General features: G+C 37.8%; 1 protein-coding gene across 3 annotated transcripts; it reads left to right on the top strand.

The window, feature by feature from the left end:
- Positions 1-2347: 2347 nt before the first annotated feature.
- On the top strand, positions 2348-13429 carry LOC147496527 (uncharacterized). Of its 3 annotated transcripts, none has more exons than XM_086559526.1 (6): positions 2348-2796; positions 2880-4419; positions 4517-4768; positions 5822-5902; positions 10271-10813; positions 13112-13429. In XM_086559526.1, the coding sequence occupies exons 2-6, from the start codon at positions 3169-3171 to the stop codon at positions 13166-13168; spliced, it is 2184 nt and encodes a 727-aa protein (XP_086415652.1). In that variant the 5' UTR covers positions 2348-2796; positions 2880-3168; the 3' UTR covers positions 13169-13429. The 3 variants fall into 3 exon arrangements, with proteins under 3 accessions (XP_086415652.1, XP_086415650.1, XP_086415651.1); XM_086559524.1 differs by having other exon boundaries at positions 10088-10813; XM_086559525.1 differs by having other exon boundaries at positions 2350-2796; positions 10091-10813.
- Positions 13430-24681: the final 11252 nt, after the last annotated feature.

Here is a 24681-nt window from a genome sequence, read left to right as displayed (position 1 = left end):
CTCTCATAGAGGTCTTCGAGTTTCTTCCTCTCATACCTTGTTGGGAAAAACTAGGGATGTCCAAACGGGTACCCAACCCGGCTTGAACCCGACTTTTCGAGTTTTGAACGGTTATCGGGTTATCCGAACCAAGACCAGTTTTCAGCGGGTCAGGTTCGGAGTCTGGTATTTTGTTGAGAAGTGTGATCAAACCCTATCCTAACCCTATATTTTGGGTACCCATTGGGCTCGGGTTCGGGTTTCAGGTAGGATAAAACCCGGTATAAATGAAGAAAGAAGACAATAAGAAAATTTATTTGAAATATATATCTACATTTTATTCCTTCTGCGGCTATTCACCAATCCTTTAAACAAAATAAAACTTCTAATGAACTTGGAAGTAATTGTCACATGTATTCGGATATAATTATTTGATATGATTTAAAAATAGATGAACTCGGAATGAACTATAGACACATGATCACGTGCAATTACTGAAAAAATTAGAAATCCCGATATAAATTTTTTCATAATCCAATATATTAAATAACTCATTATTGTAATCATGAATGAGATCATAATCTAAATATTTATCTAACTCATTCTTTTATATAAGATTTTATATGAGATTAGTAATATGCAATTGGAACCGGATTTGGGGTTCGGTTTTGGTTAAGGTTCGGTTTCGGGTTTTTTAGCCCTTTTAATGGGTTTAGGGCTAAATTATCGGGTTGGGCTCGGGTCGGTCCGTGTTTAAAGAGTGTGACCAAACCCTATCCTATTTATTTCGGTTTGGGTTCGAGTTCGGATTTTGTCGGGTTTGAGCAGGGTTCGGTGCGGGTATTTTGTTCGGGTTTTGGGCGGGTTTCAGGTTTCGGGCCAGATGGACATCCCTAGGAAAAACGATACCAATCGATCTCCATTAAGATAGTTTGTACTTGGACAATCTATTACTCCAATAAAAAATCTAATATTTCACTACAACCAATAACTACAATCATAATCTATGTATATAACTATCACAAACAAGTAATAGAAATATAAAATAAGTAAAACATATCACAACACAAAGTTGTACCGTGGTTTAGCCAATGATGCCTACTTCCACAAGAGCTAATATTTTTATAAGTATGGGAATGAAGATTACAATCACTCATCTCAAGTCTCTCTACCTTACTAGATTACTCATCTCTCCTTACAAGTTTTTCTCTTTACAAGAGTTTTCTCTCAATTTTGATTGGTCTCAAAATTGGGTTTCTATTCAAGACTTGGTTTTCCAAAAACCTAACTTCTGTTTTTATAGTAAACTGCAAATTCGCAGTTACTGTAGAAAAATATAAACTGACAAGTTTAGGCATGAGCACGTGTGCGCTCTCGGCAAGGCCAATTCGAGCGAGTGCGCTCTCTTATTTTCCCACCTCAAAAGTCCAGTAACTTTGTTCCATGATAGGTTGAAAAAAAAACAATCTTCTTTTTCACGGCAAGAGCGTAGGCGCGCCTTGGTCACGACCAATTTGAACGTGCACGCTTAAACTTCATCACACGAACAATATTGTTTCTCTCTTTCATCCTCATCTGCATGTGAGGGATAACTCCAACACATATCAAATATGTCATAGCCATATATGCATTATCTTTCACAATAGTGGAGAAACAATCGGGGCATATATATCATTTTTGATAAACAAACGAAAACATCATATTTGTTGTAATGTTCACCTGGGAAATAAAGCTTTTATTTGAATATTCTATACGACAACAACCATCTTTAATTATGGTTCAATTTCAGTTTTATAGCTCTCATCGAGAGGCATAATATGGATTATGAGTGTTGTACTTGGCACTGGTGGTAGATAGTGATAATTTTTCTCTGAGACATTCGAAATTAATCGATTTCTTCAAAGATTCAAAAGTAAAAAGTAAAAATTAGATATAAATTAGGTATCTCTATGAACTTCTATAGGAACCTTAAAAATTATTTGATTTTTGATTTTTGTAGATAAGCTCAAAATTTTCTATTAATGAGAAAAAGAAGGAAAGGAATGATGTACATGTTACATATGCTTGATATTGCTAAAAGCAATGACCAAACTTAATCGGTTGCTTTTTGACCAAGCAATTTTCAATATATTTGTAATATAAACCATGTCAAGATATATCCGATATATCCCATTTTTAGTTTATAGTTACATGCATGGTGGTTTATATATCCGTATATGACAGGTTCCAGACTAGTGAGGGTGGTGCCATGTTTAGCAATCATGACAATGGTAAAATCTGATCCCCTCAACATCCTCTTGTCGATTTCTCATATGCTTTTAAGTTCCCAGGGGGTTGTGATGATGTAGGCACAGATACATGAACACTTTTTTCCGAGTCTCTCTCTCACGCTCCACTGTATAGCAGTATACTAATTATATTTAATTTTATGTATTAATTATTTTATAATTTTATTAAATTCTCTCAATATATAAAGAGACTATTTCTGTATACATCACGTCCTTACCAAGTTCCGTGAACCAACAGGCAAACTGCAAATTACCCAATGTAAGTTATTATTATTATTATGTAATAGTTCGCGTGGGAGCAGCAAATGTCAGGTTGAAAGTTGTTCTGGTGTGAAAAAAGAGACACGCATCATGATGTGAACAGTGGCATGCCAGGGTAACTGAAATGGGGCCTTCCCTTTGGTTGTTTTTGCTAAACACACCCACAAGTAGCACAGCTTTTTTGAGGAAAAGGAAATAAAAAGAAACATCCTTTCAATAATTATTATTTTCTAATTTAATAATCAAAATACATCATCGATCGTGAATGGTGAGAATCTTTTCTTGATCACTCAATATATCAAATGATCATCTATGAATGCTGTTTTTTTTTTTTTTTTTGTGTTGTTTCAGGTATTCGGTAGATGAGAGTAATGGGAAAGAATTAGAGTGGGAAATTACATTAGTAGGTAGAGTAGACAAGTTAACCAATCAGGGAAAAATGAAGCTTTAAGTAGATTTAAGTTTAAGTTTTGGTTAGAGATTTTTATGGTTTTGGGTAATATGAATGGACTTCTTTGATTGTTAATGAAAATGTTGTGTGGGTTATAGCTGGACAAGGTTTGATTATAGGAACAAACTTAAGTTCTTGGACAATAAGATCATAAGATAAGATTTGGAAATAGTTGAGGAAATTTCAGTGATGGGATTGCCTCAAGTATCCTCCGCTGGAATTGGTGATGATGAAGTAGAGGCATCTTTGAGCACATTTGTGCAAAACCCACCAACATTTACTGGTTTGAGTAGTTGTGATTCAGGTGTGGATAATGAATTGAGCACGAGCACCCAGATGGAAGTGGATTTTCACCGGAAAACCACCTTGCAGATCACAGAAACTCTGGATGATTTGTTTAGTCGGAAGAGCACCGTTGATTCTATGTCTGTTAGTCCTCGAATGAGTATTTATTCCAAGGATAAATGTGGTTGGTCAGTTCCTAAAATGGGCCAAAGTATTCCAAATCCTGTTCCCAGGATTGTAGGGTTTGAAGCAGGTGGATCAAATTCTTTTGTTAACGGGTTACAGGGACTTACACCTAGTAGTGTTCATTTATCTGTAGTGACTGACACTAATGATAAGGAAACCGAGTCACAAGGTTCATTTGTTAGGAAGAGGTTGTTGTCCCCTTTGAATAATGTGCATTCTCCTAATCAATTTTGTGGTGGTCCTCTAGACCTTGTCGGGGGAAATGACCATACCGAGTCTCCTGTTTCAAGTGATAGTTTGAGTATTTCCATTAGGCAAGACCATAAGAAACCTAACATTGGTAACACAGACTATAACAAGACGCCGACCTGGTCATTGTCTAGCTGCACCAGATGGAATAGAGTTGATAACAGTAACACAAACTCCACTTATTTCACTGATGGCCCATTGCTTGAGAATGAAGTGCACCCATGCCACTGTCGTTCTTCCCACTCACCCACAATTGATTTTAATGGAAATACAAGTACTCGAAGAATTCAAACCGGGGATATAGTTACATCTCCAAAGAAAGTACCTACACTCTCATTGTCTCCTCTCAGGCCAAAGTTTTCTGATGGGATGAAAATCACAGGAGCAAACAGTGATGTCCGGAACAAAGTTGACGATGAATCTATAACCTCACTGAAGTCAGTTTATGGAGTCCCATGCATTTCATGTGCAAAGCAGGAAGAGGAGATTGTGACTACGAGCAAATCATTAGAAGATCTTGATTTCTTGCACACCCATTTTAATCCATGTACACCCGAAACTGCTAATAGTGTGGATCTGCATTTGTCTGATTCAGCTCCGACACGTCAATTCATAAGGTTGATTAGAAATGTAAGTGGGGGGTCTGTTAGGCGGTCTTTGGTTGGTTCTTTTGAAGAATCATTATTGTCAGGTCGGCTTTCATCTGGCAAAATTAATCAGGTTAGCATTTATTTTCTGGTTCCTAGTATACTACATAGGAGTACCTTCCATGTTTAGCTTGTAAGTAGCTATTTTTCTCGTTACTTTTTGTGTGCAGAGAATAGAAGGTTTTATAGCTGTTCTGAACGTTACCAGCGGGAGTTTCTCACCATCATCACGGAAAATTCCATTTGCAGTTACGAGTCTTGACGGAGATAGTTATTTACTGTATTATGCATCCATTGGTCTTGCTGGAAATTTGCCATCAAATAAGTGCAGAGGTGCAAAAGGGAAGAGAGTCCATAGCACTGATGATTCCCGAGCTGCACAGAGCAGGCTAAGGATCCCTATGAAAGGGCGGATACAACTGGTATGAAGCTTTCTTAGTTCTCAAAATTGATTGCTGATGTTGTAAGTTGGGTACATCAATTTAGGGTTAATATGTGAGTGTATGGCTGCATCAATGGATGGCCAAGTCCTGCGTTTCTGATTTTAACATTAACCTATTACGGTGTTCTTTTAGTTTCTTAACTCACATAAGAAATATCAGTTTGGCCTAGGAAATAAGAGAATTACTTCACTATGGCTTACCTCTCTGTTCTGCAAGTTGATTAATTCAACTACTTTTCTATGTTTGTTTATTAACTGTTCTATATCTTATGCAGACATTGTTTCATACCAGCATCTATGTTGCATCATCAGTTTACTTATGTCTTTTTGAGAAAAGACCTCTTAGCTGTATATGTGTTTGTTGTACTTGCAGGGCAATGAAATGAAATGATTGTCCAATGCTGAGACTTCTTTACAAATGGAATTGATATACACATGTTGTAGCTAAACTTATCGGATAGATGAGTATAGTGGGAAACAAACTTAGGGGAAAATATAGCCAAGACTTAAGACCCTTTTGGAACTTCATTAAAAACTTCATGACAAGTTCAATTGATGGTGCAAAAGAAGGAAAAAATAAAATAAAATAGAGCAAAAGGATTAATGAAGCTGGATTAGCATGCAAGCTTTGTATGTGGGTTATACCACAAAGTGCAAGAAGATTGTTTACAGTTTGAACAATGAAGATTATAATATATAGTTCCCTGTGCTAGATCTGATTTATGTTCTCCATCACTTGTACCTTTGGCGAATGGCCATGCTCATTCCAATGCCATGTGAAAATATCGTGGAATTTGAAGTGATTTGGTCAGTGTATATCATGGATATGATGTGCAGGTAATTTGACATCTTAACTTGTTAGGTTCAACATTAAAAGTCGAACTTCAATGCATGCACTGTCAAATGTACGATTGTTTCACTTATATTTGGGTCCTCACTAGTTCAGTTTTAGAACTCAGAGCACATGCTTTTAGGAATTTGGCCTAACCTAAAAACTGGCTTTGCCATTGACACATTTTATTGGTCTATTCAGGTCCTCAGCAACCCAGAAAAGACGCCTGTTCACACTTATTTTTGCAACTATGATCTGAGTGACATGCCTGCTGGTACCAAGGTTGGTTCAATAAAAAGTAAACATACTTTATTAGTAGCTTCTGTATCGATGAACATATTGACACACACATTGAGTTTTGACGAAAATAAATTGTTTATTCTTGAAGCTTAACAGTTGTCATACAGTCAGCACTTCAAGATAATTTGAAAAAAATATACCCTGTAGGAAATAACTCTGATGAGGATTCAGGTTAGAATGTCGGAGTGGGACATATACCCAAGGATTGATGGTTGCTTACCAACAGTTGTCTTTTTTTAAATAAAAAATAAGAAAATATTCTCCCTACATATAGACAAGAAGAGCTAGAACTGATAGGTCAAGGTACAAAATTTTCTACTGTGGGACTGATGTACTCTAAAAGGTTTTCCAGAATACCCTTGATTGATGGAAAATTAAGTTGTACCTGACATCGAGTCTACGCAGTAGATAAGGTTGGAAACCCGAAGCATCTATTAGATAATAAATTGAAAGACCTATAACTAGATTTCATTAAGAAACCTTGGAGCGAGATAATAACATTCCATTACATATTGTTTGTTCAACTTCCTAATTGTTCCTCTGAAAATTTAGTTTCCACTTACTTTAATGCTTGTTTCTGTTTAGTTTTAATATACATGATCCCAAGCCTGTGGGATGACGAGCCAAGAGCATAAAGAGAATGGGCTTGAGGCACAGCTGCCTAGGCTGACTTTTAGAACACTGCTAAAACGCTTTGGGAACTTGAGATCAAGCTTAAGATCCACAAGCATAATGTGCTTGTGGCAACACGAGCAAAACATTTAGAAACTTGAACCACAAGCAACATGAGCTGTGAGAATTGGATTGAGACTTATTGAGCCCATAGACTTGAGAATTTGAGTTCGAGGCATTTTAAGGCACAATAACCAAGAGTTAAGCTGAGACACATCAACCCACAAACAGAACCATGGCTTAAAGTATTGGTGTCAATAGCAAATCTTTTGGAGATCAAAAGGCATATGACTGAGCAACAACTGGGAACAAAGCTGATGTATCTTGTTGGCGGAAGCTTCAACAATGGATGAACATCAATAAGATTTAATAAAACAAACACCTAAATCTAGGGTTTCAACCTTCAAACATGAAGAACAATTCACAAAGAATTAATAATCAATAATAACCCACCTAACAATGAAGGCCTAGATGCTTTTATATAAGAAAATAACTACTAAACCTAATTGGAAACCAAATATAAAACCATCCTAAATCCTTATCCTAATTCAATTAGGAGACCAAATAAAATAGAAACTACTAATTAACTTCCATGCTCATGCATCAATCTCCCCCGCTTGAAACAAACTCGTCCTCGAGTTTGTTCTCTTGAAAATCTTCAAACCCGCAAAAGTTCATAATCGAATGCACGGCACCCTCCTTCGGGTTGCAGAAAATTCGTCCTCGAATTTTGGCTTTGTATTGGCTTTCAAACGGAATCAAGTACCACAATGCTATTATGGTGTAATTCGGGGAATAGTTGGTAGGCTTCCATTCATGATACAAGCACCAAAGGAACTTGTTCGTGAACCAAGAAATATTCTTTTCCTGAACCGACACAAAAGGGTCCACATACTGGTTGAAAGTAACTTCTGGAATTGGATCAAATAATTGGCGGGCTTGAGGCAAAAGTTCCTTGGTAGTGGACTGGTTCTCCTCATCAAAGATAGTAGTTTTCTGTGCTGGAAATTTCACATAACTGCCATTTTCCGCTTTTTCTATGCACATATATGCACTATAAGCAGTATGACCCAAGCATCATCGTCAACTCGTCTTTCACTAACAACAATGAGCAAGTTGTTCTGAACCTCACCCAAGTCTTGATGGCCATCGTCAGTTGGTAGGAAAATAGGACCTTTGGAAACATTACTTGGTTTTGCGGGTCTTATAGTTGAAACTATTTGTGCAGATAGTGGTGGCAGAATACCATGACAAACTTGGTGTAGTGGTGTACCATGACAAAGTGGGTGGGTGGTGGGGACTGGTGGTGGTGGGCTTGGTCTTCTTACCCTTTTCTCCTTCAACTAACTTTAGTTTTGGAAACACGATAACCTCGACAACATTAATGGATAGAATAGCAAGAGACAGTGGTGAGCATTGCTGCTGGTTTGAATTAACGTCCCCCACTGTCGGTTGCCGGCATTGATGTTGCTGATTTTGACAGAAAGGTGTTTGTTGTAACGGCTTGTCGTCATGGCCATGGGGATGCTGCAGTTCTGTTTCCATAAGACTGAAGGGAAACCTGTTGTTAAAACCAGAGTTCCAAAGAGAAAGTTCATTGAAACAATGACCAATTGGCGAAGCAACAGATGCGACGTCAGTCTGTTTAGCTGCTGGATGTTGACTTAGCAGATTTCCCGCTGACAATTTCTGCCTGCCCTGCTTGTCTTCTCCCAAATTTTCTGGCCTGTTCTCTTCTATTGCGCTCCCATATTCACTTTCTAGTGCTAAAAGATCAATATTGAGCTGGGGTGGTGAGCCTTGAACATGGGGTGATGGGCGGTGATAACTTAGACCATGTTGTAGGCTTGGAGCAACTAGTGGGGTGGGCTTGTCGCATAGGGTTTGAGGAATAGGTTGTGAGCAGGATGATAGGTAGGCGTTTTGAAACAAAAGGTGTTGACGTTGCCGTTCACTTTCATAGAATTGAGGTGGAGGAATTTCCCAAGAAGGTTCATCACAATGGCGAGGTTTTCTTACTTTAGATGACTTACTAAGTTGATCAAGAAGAGAAAGTGAAGGAGTTCGCTTGATCAACAAAGGTAAATTTTTTTTGTGGTGGTAGTAGTGACAATTTTAAAGGGGAAAAACTATCCCTCGTTGTGTGGTCAGAATCGAAATCATACATCGATTCGTGGGAGGAAAATTCGCATCCCTTCTCTGACTTGAATTTTCGTCGCAAACTAACAACCGTGATGGAGGAGGGGAAGGAGGTTCATACCTTCTAGAAGGAGTAAAACTTTCGCGGCGGCTGCAATCCATATCGTAAGTTCTCCCATAATTGTGATCGGTATGGTACTTCGACTCATGGAAACTTCGATGATCGGGCAGCGGCGTTGACTCTCTTCTACTTTTCCTACGATACTCCATGACAATTAACCAAGAAAATTGAAGATTTTTTTTCCACGCAGTGAACAGTATAACCGGTGGTGAACAGTGCTCCGGTGAATAGTACTCGTGAACAGTGTTTCTTGGGAAAAAAAAATTCTAAAAATCGATTGACTCTTGATACCAAATTTGATGTATCTTGTTGGCGGAAGCTTCAACAATGGATGAACATCAATAAGATTTAATAAAATTAACACCTAAATCTAGGGTTTGAACCTTCAAACATGAAGAACAATTCACAAAGAATTAATAATCAATAATAACCCACCTAACAATGAAGGCCTAGATGCCTTTATATAAGAAAACAACTACTAAACCTAATTGGAAACCAAATATAAAACCATCCTAAATCCTTATCCTAATTCAATTAGGAGACCAAATAAAATAGAAACTACTAATTAATTAACTAATTTAGAAACTACCATGCCCATGCATCAAAAGCCCTAGGGAAAACCAAGTCAGTTGCCCTTTTAATACATGTTAAGTCTCCTTGAGAAATTCCAAGGACTCAAATGCATGGAAAACTATCTATTTTCTGGGTCTATATTTTATATCAGATGAATGAAACTGTTTTTTTGGTCGTTATCAATTCCTGCTTTGGAAATTTAATTTAGTTATGGTGACTCTATCTAATATCACTTTTACTGTTGGTGTAGCGTGTTAGTTTAGGCGTGCTCATAGAGTCACAGGCATCCATATTTTAGTGAACTTAGATGTGCATTGTGAGCTATTTGAATGGGATTGTTGTGTACACCTTTAAATTATCTACAAGCTACAAGGATGTCCATTATTGAGTGTGCGGATAGTCATATTCTATCAGGCTTTAGTACATCTGGAGGTCTCTTGGTGACATCCGCTATAAGAAACATAATGTAATAATATTATCATCTGCTCAAGTTGATACATGAGCTAATCAATGAGGTTTGAAATTTGAATGAAATGATTACTGCATTGCTATAATATTTTCTGTTGGGGTTGCTATCTTTTAAATTTTGTATGTATTATCTTGCGGTTTAGCTCAGTACCAACCTTATAAATGACTTAGTTTCCCCCCTGTCCAAATGGAAGCAGACTTTTTTGAGGCAGAAGGTCACCTTAGCCTCTTCTGGAAAAACTTGTAAGCCACCTCCGAAAGGAGGAAGCAGAAATGTAGAATTGAAGAATGAGCCGGATAACGCTTCCGGTTCCTCATGTCCTACTGTTCAACTTACCGGGGTATCTGTTGATTCTGATGGAGTTGATGATTTCCAGAGAATGAGATCTCCAAACCAATGCTCTGAAGTACAAGGAATTGAAGGCTCTACTTCCATGGGTTATGTTAGTACTTGCGATACTCAGCAATTTCAGCTGCCAAATAGATTCCACGATAGAGAAATGATAAACCCCCCAGTCTTTTTACCTGGGATATGTCTTCAGCGACCGAATGGATTCAATCTTACTTCTCCTACAGAACATATGAGTGAATTTGACAACTGTGAATGCCAGAAAACAGTTCTGGAAAATGTCTACAACCAGATCGATACGTGTCATGAGAATGATAGGAAATCTTTCTGTAGATTTTCGAAGGTTAATGAAAATACAAGTGGTGCTGGTGTTCTGCGATATGCACTTCATCTTCGTTTTTTATGCCCTTCGAGGAGGAAAATGTCAAGATCAACGCAGAGGTGTAGATCTGATTCTTTATCAACTTCTCAAATGAATAATTTGGACATTGATGGTGAGCGCCGTTTCTACTTGTACAATGATCTAAGGGTTGTATTCCCTCAACGCCATTCAGATGCTGATGAGGGCAAGGTATGCCATTTCTGAGTTTTTTTTATATGCACTAAGTTATTAAAAAATATTTCGTGGAGTATTTGCAGCATTATTAAGTACTTTATTTGAACGAACTTACGTGTTTTCTTATCCGTACTTTGATGCTTTTATTGTTCTGTTGCCTTATATCATAGGTGCTAAGGTTTTAGTGTGAGTATAGTCATGTATGCATGTTGACCAGTTGCACTTTAAAACTTTTCCTAGGTCCATGCAATAGCGGTTCTTTTCGTAGATCTAGGATGGGAAATGGAACTTTCTCGATGATAACAGGAGTATCTGTAGCGTATGGGTGAAAGAGTTTTTGCTGCAGCTACCTAGTTTCACAACAGGAGTTATATTTATCGTTTTTCGGGTGAAACTGGATTTTCCTTCCTCCACATTTCCTTACTTTCTTGGCCTTCCATTTCCCCATACTCTCTCTTCTCTTTTCTAACCTTATTTTTCTCACTCGTTCTCTATTGCCATATAGCATTTTATCTGTTTTGTTTAGATCCATTAGCTATGCAACCTTCAGATTGTGTACGTTAGTGATTGTGTGAGAATATTGTCATGGGTAGATCTCACTTTGTGGTGTAGAACTTTTATGAGATTGGAATCATGCATAAATATATCTGTCCTCCCTCAAGCCTTCATCGGAAAGTTCACATAGGAAGGGGTGTGAGAATTCTCATGGGGCAAGTGAAAAATTAGAAGGACAATTCCTATCTTATCAATTTCTTTTGTTACTTGAATGAGATTTATCGAGGAATGTTCTCCCATGCATGAACTCGACTTACGATTTTGTAGTCATCCTGATTCTTCACCGGCCTTCACAGTGTGTGTTGGTCTTATGGTTGAACATTCAACTACTTATCTTCCTCTCATTCTAAGGTTGAGTGGTTGACAGACATGGGTGCTCCAGAGGACGAGGATCAGAGCAATTGAGGAATATATTGGTTCCATACCTGAAAGAATTAGTTTTCAGACTTCTGTGGTGATTTCAACCTTCTTCCACACCAAGTAAACATACTCCTAGGGTAATAGAAGGGGGCACGATGGGGCTGCAGAAGTCAGTACCTAGGCCTTATGGTTGAACATTCAACTGGTTATCATCATCTCGTTCTAAGGTTGAGTGGTTGACATAGGTGCTCCACGGGACGAGGATTAGTTAGAGCCATTAGGGAATATGCTGGTTCTGATATCTGAAAGAATTTCTTTTTAGGCTTTTGTAGTGACTTCTTCCTTCTTCCTTCTTCCTTCTTCCTAACCGCGTAGCATTCTCCAATGGTAATAAAGGATGAAATTTTAATCCGTACTTGCCATTTTCAGATGTTTGGTTGGAGGATGCATACCCGCAAAAAATCAGATGTGTAAAGCTATATTAAGAAAGTCTTATTTACTGCATTCCTCATATTATCTGGCAATTTGTAATGATAGAATGCCCTTTTTGCTATTGTCATCTACTCCATATCATAGATGTAGCGTTTGAAATATGAATGAGTCGATAAATAAAGAGATTTTTCTGTTCAAATTAGATTTGCGACAGATACAAATGGAAATGAATTGATAAGACATCCCTGGAAACAAAATTGTGATACTTAGATTATGGAGTCTTGTATGGGATATCTGTTGAGATGTTTAGTATTGACGGTAATGTTCAGCATGGGATATTGTAAAAAACCTTGCATAAAGGAGCTGTTTCTTATAAGTTCCTGGGACCGCTTAGTCGGCTTATATGTGATCATGCATGGGCTACCAATGTCCCATTTGAACTCATATACAATTATGCAAGGCTTTTGGTGTCCTATGTCGGACAACATGAATCATCTCAACAATATCAACATCGATTACTATGATAATAGGATCTGGTTTCGTTCCAAAGTAATGACTTCAGGCAAGTTTGGTACATCTGTTTCTCATGAGGAACAAAAGCCTTTTCACAGGAGATTCCTGGGCTATAAGAGGGCCAATCATATTTCTATCAGCAGCCAGTACATGTCATGCTATGTACTTTTCTATTCATCCTGCTCGAACTTTCTTGATGTTTGTTTCGTTTGTTTGTAATCACTTTTTCACTATGTTGTTGAAACATACATGTACTAACAAATTATTTACTATACTTCAAAATAGAACGGAGTAGTGTTAATGTCAATATTATTAATAGCAAGTGAAATTGCATTAAAGTCTGTTTTGAATTGTTTGTGCGGCCAAATCCCTTTTAAGATCTGTAGTCCGGTATCTTTTGTCCTCCCTATTGCTGAGTACTACTGTACTGAGGTTTTTGCTATTTAATTGCAGTTGAACGTGGAGTACCATTTTCCTGAAGATCCAAAATATTTTGACATTAGCAGCTAACAGGTCTTGTAAGATCTCGTTGCAGTGTGTCATCATTTTGTACATACACAAACATCCTGTCTTCATCATTTACCCTAATGAGGGAGCAGGCTTCCATCACCTGTAAAGATTTATATTTCGTCAATGGTCAATCAGGTCACTCCAGATACATCCTTCACTCTTAAGTTTTTAATAGCGGACTTGCATATACTTTGTAGAAGGGAAGGTTTGATTTCGTTTCATAAGAGTTTCTTAGATAAAATGGTGAATTAAGTTAAACAACTTAATTTCCTTGCTATTAGCTGCTTCAGGCTATTGTGAAAAGGAAACTATATGCTTTTGGAGCTATTTAGAAAAATAAAATAAGAGGTAGACCGTAATACTAAAATATGAGATTTAGAGATTTCAAGATCTAATTTTGGGCGTTGTGGTGAACAAAGTAGGGATCTTGCATTTGTATTACATTTCTCAACTTCATTAGTTTTTTTTTTTGCTAAATTCCTAAGCCTAGCTGGAGAATCTCAAAGTTTGCACTTCTTGATCCAGTGACTTTCCCTTTGAACTGGGAATTTTATGTATATTTGCACAAGGTACTAATTTTACATGAATAGGAAATCTTGCCACGATTAACCTGCAGGCTGCAGCCACATTTGTTTTCTCCAGAATGTTTTTCTGAACCTTATATAGTACGTCAGGTTGGTCCAGATTAAACTGTCATTTTGAGTCATAATCAGGCCACAATACGGCGATGTTTGGAGGGTTTGGTGTGGTGACGGTGGACCTTAGCCACGTTCTTATTCTACGTAGCTTAAAAACCACACCTAACAAGACTAGCAATTCTTGCTAACTTCTTGGTACTATCCATTCGCTTCCTCGAAGTGAAATATATGAGAGATGGAAACGGATTATTCCCTTAAAATCTTGAAGTGATAAATTAATACTCGTAACTTCGCAAGTACCTACCGTGAAGGCCTGAAAGTCTGAAACATACGTCGTGGGTTTGCTCGAAGTTCTAATTCTGGCTGGTATTGGTCTTAGATTTACATGATTGAGATCTTTTACTACAACGCGATTGGTTTGTAAGATCAGTTCAGGGTTTAGTCCTGGTCCAGTTCTAACTGAAGTCTAGGTCCCATGTTAGCCAGCCTCCTACCTGGGTTTTAATGAGGTTCACATATTTCAACCAGTGCAAAAAGCCCAAAATTATTGGGCTGAAACTTGAAACAAATGAGCGTCTGTTAGACCCTCATAATTTTAGTTTTTTTTCAATGCCTTAGAGCACCTCCAATCCAATTATAATTGGTAATTTGAATAATAAACAATATAAAATGTAAAGCTTATAATTGATCTTAATTACACCCGAATTATAAGGTTTGGCTTAATAAAATGACATTTGTATTATTTTTTCATGAATAAAATTTAAAAAATAAAAATAAAAACGTTATATACTTATATATCAAAATTTTAAATAGAATTTTAAAGAAATATATTCAGATTATACCCGTTTTAAAACAACGATATCGTTATTTTTACGTTAGCGTTTTATTGGACCGAATATTTAAAAATTATTGTTGAAAATCAATCTTAGGCAAATAAGTACCAAACTTTTGATCTTATGCCTCCAATGGGGGTAAACAATATAAAATGTAAAGTTTACACCCCTTAAATTTAAAAAACTCCTTCTAATAGAAGTTGTAAACTGTTGTGAATAGAACAATGCGGAAACAATGTTATCCACAACAAATAGATCAATCCTACACAAAGATTGATCTTTTTCTTTAGACAAGACTTCAACACCTTCCAAATAATATCTCAACACTTGTCAATGTCAATAAACAATCATATAAAGTAGAACAATTAATGTAAAAGAAGAATAAACCACAAGACAAGATATATCGTGGTTCGGCAATTTGTCTACGTCCACACTGCGAGTTCCAAACTTTACTAAATGTCCAGAGTAACAGATTACAAAATCTCTTAATTCACTCACAAAGAATGAACATTCAACTCACTAAGAATTGCTCTCTTACAATCTATCTCTTTCTTGGTTTTGGTTAGGTTAAGTTTTTATAGAAAAAACTTATATTTATCTTGTTTTCAAAACTTCCAAAACAAAAAGCGGTCGAATCGAAATCTTGAAAGCGGTGGGCCTTTGGCTATGCGAGCAAAAAAAGCGTGCACGCCTAAACAACCTGGAAGTCGCCAAAGAGAGGTGCGCGTGCGCGCCCTTGTCCAGGTATACATAGAGCGCGGGCGTGCCTAACACCAAGGAGAGAAAAAAATGTCTTTTTATCTACATTCTCCACCTCGGTGAGGTTTCAACACATAAAACTGAGCCGAATACATCCACCAAGATGTACTAGTCCCGAAACTTATAGTTAACTGCCCCGAAGGGCCATTCCCACAAAGGGCACTTTCAAGCTTGTAGGATTTGGAGCAAGTCCAAACAGTGTTGGAACTTAACTCTGGTGACAACCTTTAATTGTCAGCATATCAGCAGGATTGTCATGGGTGTCCACTTTCTCAAGTGCTACATCACCATCCTCAACGACATCCCGTATAAAGTGATAACGGAAATCAATATGCTTGGTCCGAGCATGATGAACCTGGTTCTTCACCAAATGAATAGCACTCTGACTATCACAATACAAAGCAATACTGTTCTGCTCAATACCCATATCATCCAGAAGACCTCGAAGCCATAGTGCCTCTTTCACTGCCACTGCCATATACTCTACCTCAGTAGTAGATAGAGCAAATGTAGCCTGTAGCATAGACCTCCAACTAACCGGTGCACCATGCATCATAAACACATAACCAGTAGTCGATCGTCGCCCATCTAGATCACCTGCATAATCTGAATCCACATACCCACTGACATAACAAGTGCCTCCACCATAAACTAATCCCACATCCAAGGTACCCTTCAAGTACCTCAATACCTATTTCACTGCTTCCTAATGTTGCTTCCCATGATTTGCCATATACCTGCTTACAACATTAATTGCCTGTGAAATGTTTGGGCATGTGCACACCATAACATACATCAAACTGCCCCACTGCACTTGCATAAGGAACATGAGCCATATGCTTTTGTTCCTCCATCGAATTAGGAGAGAACTTAGCTGAAAGCCTAAAATGCCTAGCCAAAGGAGTAGAAATCGATTTTGCATTCTCCATACCAAAATGAGAAATTACTTTCTGAAGGTATTTCTTCTGAGATACAACTATCCATCGTTTCTTCTTATCTTTGTCAATCTCCATGCCCAATATCTTCTTAAGTCCACCTAAGTCTTTTATCTCAAACTCAGAGCTAAGTTGAGATTTCAACTTGTCTATCTCCACCATACTTTTGGAAGCAATAAGCATGTCATCCACATAAAGCAGGAGATAGGTGAAGTCATCATTATCACGAAGCCTACGAAAGTAAACACAACAGTCATACTTACTTTGGGTGTACTCATGTTGCATCATGAACGTGTCAAAGCGCTTGTATCATTGCCTTGGCGATTGTTTTAAACCTTACAATGACCTATTCAACTTGCACACATGATCTTCTTTCTTAGCAACAACAAAACCCTTTAGGTTGTCTCATATAGATCTCTTCCTCCACGTCCCCATGCAAGAACGCTGTTTTCACATCAAGTTGCTCTAAGTCCAAGTCGAAGTGAGCAACTAAACTCAATAACACACGAATGGAAATATGTTTGACCACCGGAGAAAATACCTCATTGTAGTCGACTCCTTCCTTCTGTGAGAAACCCTTTGCTACCACTCTTGTCTTGTACCCAAGATTGTCGGTTCGGGGAAGGACCTCTTTCTTTCTGAACACCCATTTACTGCCGATAGTCCTTTTGCCCTTTGGCAATAAAACTAGGTCCCATGTGTGATTTTTATCAAGAGATTCCATCTCTTCTTGCATAGTAACTAACCAATCTCTGTAATGAGCATCTCTAACAGCTTCCTTGAAGCTATCTGGCTCATCATCTTCGATACTCAGTGCATATGCCACTAAATCCACCTGACCATAGTGTTTCACCGACTTCTCGTGCTCATACTTGTGCACTTCTTTAACTTGTCTTTTTGGCCTAGGGTCAGCCACTACAAGTTGTGGATGCTCATGCCTGTTATTGTGTGGCTCTATGATCCGGTACCTCATCATGAACCAACCAGGTCATCTTTGCAGTGATCGGACAACTCAAGGTTCGGTAGATGGTGTGAACTTCTATAGAGCTTCACCATTCTGCCCGGCTTTTTCTTTTCACATTAGACTTCGAAAGATAACATAGAAGTCTCATCAAAGGTAACATCTTTGCTGACCAGGAACTTGTGGTCTTCTAGACACCACAATATGTATCCCTTTACCCCATTTGCGAAACCTAAGAATATGGCCTTCTTAGCTCTAGGATATAGCTTGCTTTCCCTCACATGGTAGTAAGCAGTCGATCCAAACACTCTCAAAATACTATAATCAGCTGGGTTACCTGACCATACCTCATAAGGTGTCTTGCAGTCTATAGCTAGAACTGGTGACCTATTATACAGGTAACACGCCATGGACACTACATCTGCCCAATACTTTTTGCCTAGACTGACATTAGACAAAAAACATCTAGCTATATCAAGCAAGGTTCTATTCATCCTCTCTACCATTCCATTCCATTCTCAAATTCTGGCGTGCTCGACTATGCGATTAATGCGGCAATTCCATCTTTAGCACAAAACTCTTGGAAAGGCCTATAGGTATTCTTAGTACCATTGTCAAACCTTAGTGTCTTAACCTTCCTATCTGTGCGATTCTCAACCCTTGCCTTCCACTTCTTAAATGTCTCAAACACTTCGTCTTTCATTTTCATCATATACACCCACACATAGCGAGTATGATCATCAATGAATGAGACATAATAACGGTTATTCTTCCCATTAAACTTTTCTACTTCAAATCTTGCGTTTGACATCTTGGGACCCATTTTTCAAGTCACACACAATAACCCCAAAAATATTTTTCACTTGAGAATTTTATCGAACACTTTGTCTACGCAAATTTTAAGCACTATGGTTCTTTACCAAAACTCAAAATCCTAATCGTATACCCCGCTCCGATACCAATTGTTGTGAATAGAACAATGCGAAAACAGTATTATCCACAACAAATAGATCAACCCTACACAAGGATTGATCTTTCTCTTTAGACAAGACTTCAACACCCTCCAAGTAATATCCCAACACTTGTCAATGTCAATAAACAAGCATATAAAGTAGAACAATTAATGTAAAAGAAGAACAAACCATAAGACGAGATATATCGTGGTTCGGCAATTTGCCTACGTCCACACTGCGAGTTCCAAGCTTTACTAGATGTCCGAGTAACAGATTACAAGATCTCTCAATTCACTTACAAAGAATGAACACTCAACTCACTAAGAATTGCTCTCTTACAATCTCTCTCTTTCTTGGTTTTGGTTAGGTTAAGTTTTTACAGAAAAAACTTATATTTATACTGTTTTTGAAAACTTCCAAAACAAATTCATCATGCTGAAGCGGTGGAGCTGGGTGCTCCTTGGCAAAAAAAAGTCGAGCGTGTGCACACCTAAACAACCTGGAAGTCGCCAAAGAGAGGAGCGCGTGCGCGCCCTTGTCCAGGTATACATAGAGCGCGGGCGCGCCTAACACCAAGGAGAGAAAAAACATCTTTTTTCTCTACATAAACCGTAGTTAATAGACTAATAGCTAATAAAGGAAATGGGGAATTCCCCACCCAAATACAAATTGTTAAATAGCTCGGACGTTACTCCAAGTCACGTTTGAATTTAAAGTATGTCCAGACGTCACTCCAAGTGATCTCTCTATTTAGTTCTTAAGTGTTGATTTCTAGTTTTTAAACTCGGACGTCACTCCAAGTGACGTCCCTCTTTAAATTAAACTCAAACGTCACTCCAAGTGACGTCCAAGTTTTAAATATTTTTTTTTTAACATCTCTCCATTGTGAGCTAAAGAGTGTGGATATATATAGTCTATAAATTAATGTGTAAGTGGAGTTGTTAAATCCTAATGATACCTAGGTGGAGTCTATGTGGAGGTGTAATTTTACACCCCCCATTGGAGATGCCCTTAATAGCTACGGTAGTTAGTAAATAAAAAAAAAAAAAAAAAAACAAACAAACAGGTTCAGACGTTAAGTACTGCTATATTCGTAACAACTAAAAAGGAACTAAATTTCAGAATTTTTTGTGAAATTTTCACAAAATTTTTCGTTTTCGTTGGGAATAGAAACATTTCGATCCCTACATTTCATGTTTGCAAGTTTTCGAAGAAATTCCGACAAATCCAAAAACCGAAATTCATAATATTTCTACCCATGGCATATTTGGAATTTTGACTAATTTCAGAATCATGATTTTTGAAAAACCAAAATATTGATTGGAATTCCGATATTCCATTCGGAATCATGAAGGCTAACCTTACCATCCCTTTTGCATTTTCCTTTTTGATTTTTTGATTTTATTTTTTTTATGGGGGACATTTGATTATTGAGATATATCATATATGTCTATTTGAGAAGATTGTTCATTTTGAGAAAGTGACTATGGAACATGGATGTATGTATCATATAGGGTAATTTCCCAAGTACTAACCCATAATGTCAATGTGTTCCCAAGTAGTAACCACTCTCCAATTTTGACTTTTCAACCTAACTTTTGACACTTTTGCTCTTTTCATTATTTTCAACCAATGCCTACGTGGACCTGCAACACTCTCTCTCTCCTCTTTACCCACTGCGCATAACTCTATCATATTGTACCTGATGAGTTTGACTTTGCAGTGATGGACAACCGTTGGATCTTGATCAAGAAAACACGTTAATCAAAACATGTTGTAGTGGTTGCTATAATGGTAACTAATATTGTTGTCAATGATTTTTGTTTACATTTAACTTTTACCTCGTATTTTGAGCCAACCTCAAAAAATAAGGACAAAAGCTCAAAGTTTCTGTTTTTTTCTTGGTTGTTTCTTCCTCCTCCTCGTCATTGTCCCTCTATTTTTTGTATTTTTTAAGGTTTGACATGGAAAACATGACACATTCACATGATAAAGGTATAGTTTGTTGTTTTTAAGCTATCTAGGGCCTTGGGTCTACGGTTTTGTTTTCCACGTAGTTTAGTGTTTTGTTTGTTTGACGTTTCATCTTTCAAGGAAGAGGGTTTTGAAAACAGCTATGACGTCTCCATGCATCATGTTGATTCTGTTGATTCTAAAGTTGTGGTAGAATGTTGGTGGTTTTCATGTTGATTCTATATTTAATGTTGGGTTTAATATTAAGGCATTTAAGATGGATTCTGTCATAAATGTCCTAAAAGTGTTAGTTTAACCCGTTAATTTAACTGGTTTTGTGCTTAAATGTTTGAATTTACTTTTCAGTTTTTATGGTTTATGGTTAGGTACTTATTTGTAACCATCACTTTTTGGTTGTTTTTATTATACTTACTGGTTAGGTACTTATTTTGATGTTCTTATTCACTACAATGGGGAGATGAAAGCGGACAAGTATGGCTGGATGAAGTATGTTGGTGGCGAGGTGAAACTGAGAGTTCGTGATGGGGGTATTTCATTTGAAGGATTCATGAGTACCGTGGAAGGTGTGTCGTCGAGAAAAAGATCTACTTTTTCTATAAGATTCTTGATGAAGAAATCCCCGTGTCGAATTGATGAAGAAACAAATTATTTGAACATGATTATGAAACAAAGAAAGTCTCCAAGAAAAACAATGACGGTTTGGGTTATCAACGAAGTAGAAGTGGTAAGCAATGGACAACCTAGTGTTAAAAAGAAAGAAGTTGCTACTGAGTTGTTTAAGAAAGACGCAATTCAAGCAGTGTTTCTCCTGTCAAACACTATTTTTTAAAACAGAAAGACGCAATTCCAAGTAGTGTTTCTCCTATCAAACACTCTTTTTTAAAACAGAAAGACGCGATTCCAAGCAGTGCTTCTCCTATCAAACACTCTTTTCTGAAATAGAAGGAGCTAGCTCGTCAGAAGTGTCCTATCAACCAATTTAAAATTGTCGACGAAGCAATTGGTAAGTAATGCAGTTCCATTTGGTTAGGTCATTATTAGTGAGGGTGGGTACATGCTTTATTTCATGATAGTTATGAATCTTTGGTTTTCCAGAAAGTCCCCTTGACCAACCCTAGAGTGGGAGAGTGGGGACTCATCAATGGGAAGATGTGGAGATTCACGACGTCAAAGAACACATTCAACCTCACAGCTTGTCAACGTTCGAAAAGGTGATGGTAGGTGAGTCTTCGATATCAATGGGATATGTTGATAGATGATAGCTTACCTGTTGCTGATAGTGGTGTGGAACTTACTGAGTATTCATTGAAATATAGATATTTGGCCAGAGGGTGTTTCCTCTGAAGTTACACCTAAACCTTGGTCTGAGATAAAAACGGTCACACCGCCTTCTCCGTTTGTGGAAGGTACACACTATAACCTTGCAAGGTAACATATAGTTCGATTCTTTGCGATAGTGGGGAGCTAATTCGATAAAATCTGAGGGACGGTCAATGATGGTGATGAGCAAGATGGTGTACCAGATCTTAATCAACCTGATTATGATGACTTTGATTCCCAAAATCCATATGGTGATACAGAGGATATCCCTGAGGAATATAGAATTTCCATGAATCAAAATATTGACAATAATGAGGGTGATGATGATGAAGTTGAAATACTACATGAAGTTAGAGTAGTAAATGGTGGTAATCAAGATGATAATGATGAAGTTAGAGTAGTAAATGGTGGTAATCAAGATGATGATGATGAAGTTCAATTATTGGATGATGATTATGATATATGGTTGACTCCTAACCGTAGTCAAGAGTTTTTTTGGGGAGACACGCCTATGTCTGTTAATGATGAGGAAGGCCAAAGTGAACCTGATATGACTGTTGATGATGAGGAATGCCAAAATGAACCTGATATGACTGTTAATGATGAGGAAGGCCAAAGTGAACTTGATATTGAAATAGATGGAATGGTTGATGCTACGCTATTCGGTGCAGAAGATCTCAATTCAAAAGACTTACATCAAGGATATGATCCTCTTCGCTCTCCCCATAGTCCAGAAACACTAGCTAAAGTGGATGTAACTCCTCCTCATGTGACCCTGAAGTTTGTTCCTCCTAAAGTAGGACAACACTATCCTACTCGGGATGATCTTATAAAAGACATGAAGTTATACGTAATAGCAAACATGTTTGATTTACGTCGTGCGAGCACTTCTCCTGATAGGATTTATATGAAGTGTAAGTCTCCTAGTTGCACATTTCATTTGTTTGCAAAGCCGACCACTGGTTCTGATATATGGGTTATTATAACCTTCAGAGAAGCACATACATGTTCACAAGATAAAGCAATTGCAACTAATAAACAAGCTGATACAAAATGGGTTTCAGAAGTTGTGAAATCAAAACTTAGGGACAATATTGATATGGCTCCGAAACAGTTGCAGTTAGAGGTTAAGGGCGCACACCAGACAAATGTGTCGTATAAAGTTGCTTGGAAAGCAAAAGAAATTGCAATGCAGAAGGTAACTGCCTTAGCTATATCAGCAACTGATGAACGCAACGGTAGCAACAACTAACTTATGTTTGTTTGGCTTTTTTGCTTGCAGATAAGGGGAAGCTTCAGTCAGTCGTACCAAATGTTGTCAAATTATTGTAAAGAACTTAAAAGAGTGGATTCAGATTGTTTCACCGAGCTACAAACATCATCGGCCCCTGAGCACAAGTTTGAACATTTGTTTGTGAGTTACGTCGTTACTGTCCGAGCTTACAAAAGATGTCTTCGTCCATTGATTATGATTGATGACACTTTCATGACAGGTAGGTACAAGTCAATCATACTAACTGCTATCGCGGCTAATGGCGATAGCCACGTGTTTCCAATTGCATTTGCCATAGTCCCAAAGGAAAATAATGACCTTTGGGATTGGTTTTAGAAAAGTTAAGAGACCTTGTTGTTGGGGCCGGAGCAAAACTTTGTTCTTCTCTTTGATAGGCATGTAAGCATTCTTCAAGCCGTGCCTAAAATACTTCCTAATGCGGTCCATTGCTTTTGTGCACAACACATTTCAAACTGTATGACTAAGCAAGAGATAAAAGGGAAGGTGAAGAGAGTCTTTGAAACTTATGAGCAGTGCAGAATTTGTAAGACTTATGAGCCAAATTTACTGTGCCGACATCAAAGGTTATGCAAAGATTGTAAAGATTCCAAAAGAGTCATGGTGTTGTGCTTTTGCTCCAATGAGAAGGTATGACATTTGCTACACAAATCACATAGAGAGCTGGAACAAGATGATACTTCCAGAGAGAGCTATGCCAATGACATCTCTTGTCAATGGTATCAGGTTGAACATAATGAAACATTTTTATGATTACCGGGTGATGGCGTCAAAGCTGAAGGCAAAACTGACCAAATTAGCTGAGGAAGTGCTCATCTCGTCGAGATATACGAGTAGACGTTTCACAGCAACAAAGGCAAGTGAGCATGCTTACTATGTGCAATCACTGGACCGTACTGACACCGTAGACCTTTTGGAGAGGACTTGCACGTGTGGTTTCTTTCAGCAGGTTGGTCTTCCTTGTAGCCATGCTATGAAGGCAATCGATGACGGTAAGCTATGTGCATATGACTTTTGCTTGCATTGGTACACAAAATAAACGATGATGTATACATATAGAGAGAGAACTGGACACCATTAAGAGGAAAAAAACATTGGGTTTGGGTTTATGATGGCATCATCGTCCGTCCACCCATTGATGAGGTGATGCCCGGAAGACCACATAAAAAGAGAAAGCGCTCTAAAGGAGAGGGAGTCCCAGTGCAAAGAAGAAGGTGTACGCGTTATGGTGGTCTTGGACACAATAAGGCAACTTGCACGGTTGGCAGTGATGATGCTGAGTGGATTGATTTTTCAGCTGGGATTCCACCAGATTTTGAATATGAAGAGTACATATGATCTTCCTTTTAACCAATCACCAATAGTGGCAGCTTTGGTTTGTTTGTTTGTTTGATGTTAGTTTTAAATGGTTACCCTGTGGCTTTACTTCGGAGTTGATATTTTGGATAGTTTGGCTTTACTTTGGAGTTGATATTTTGGATAGTTTTGGCTTTACTTCGGAGTTGATATTTTGGATTTACTTCGGAGTTGATATTTTGGATAGTTTTGGTTGGCAATTTTGGTTTCATAATTAAGTTGGTTTATAATGAATGGACACCTTCTTGTAATATTAATATCAGTAACTATAATATAACACGGTCAGTCTTTAATGGATAGTTTCTTTACAAGTTGGCTAACATCATTAACACTGCCCTCTATTTTCATTTTAATAGGACCATCAATGGTGATTTGCAATTGGGTTTCCTTTGTCACCTTTGCTTCACTAGCAGGTGTTTTAGCCTTATGTGTCCCTTCACCTTCTAGATCTATCCATTTAAAACCCTTGCATGGATCGGCCCTGCATGAGAGA

Source organism: Coptis chinensis, chromosome 5 (assembly GCF_015680905.1).
Source record: "Coptis chinensis isolate HL-2020 chromosome 5, ASM1568090v1, whole genome shotgun sequence".
Lineage (NCBI taxonomy): Eukaryota > Viridiplantae > Streptophyta > Magnoliopsida > Ranunculales > Ranunculaceae > Coptis > Coptis chinensis.
Note: the sequence above shows the minus strand (reverse complement) of the source record. Positions and strands in the feature narration are given on the sequence as shown.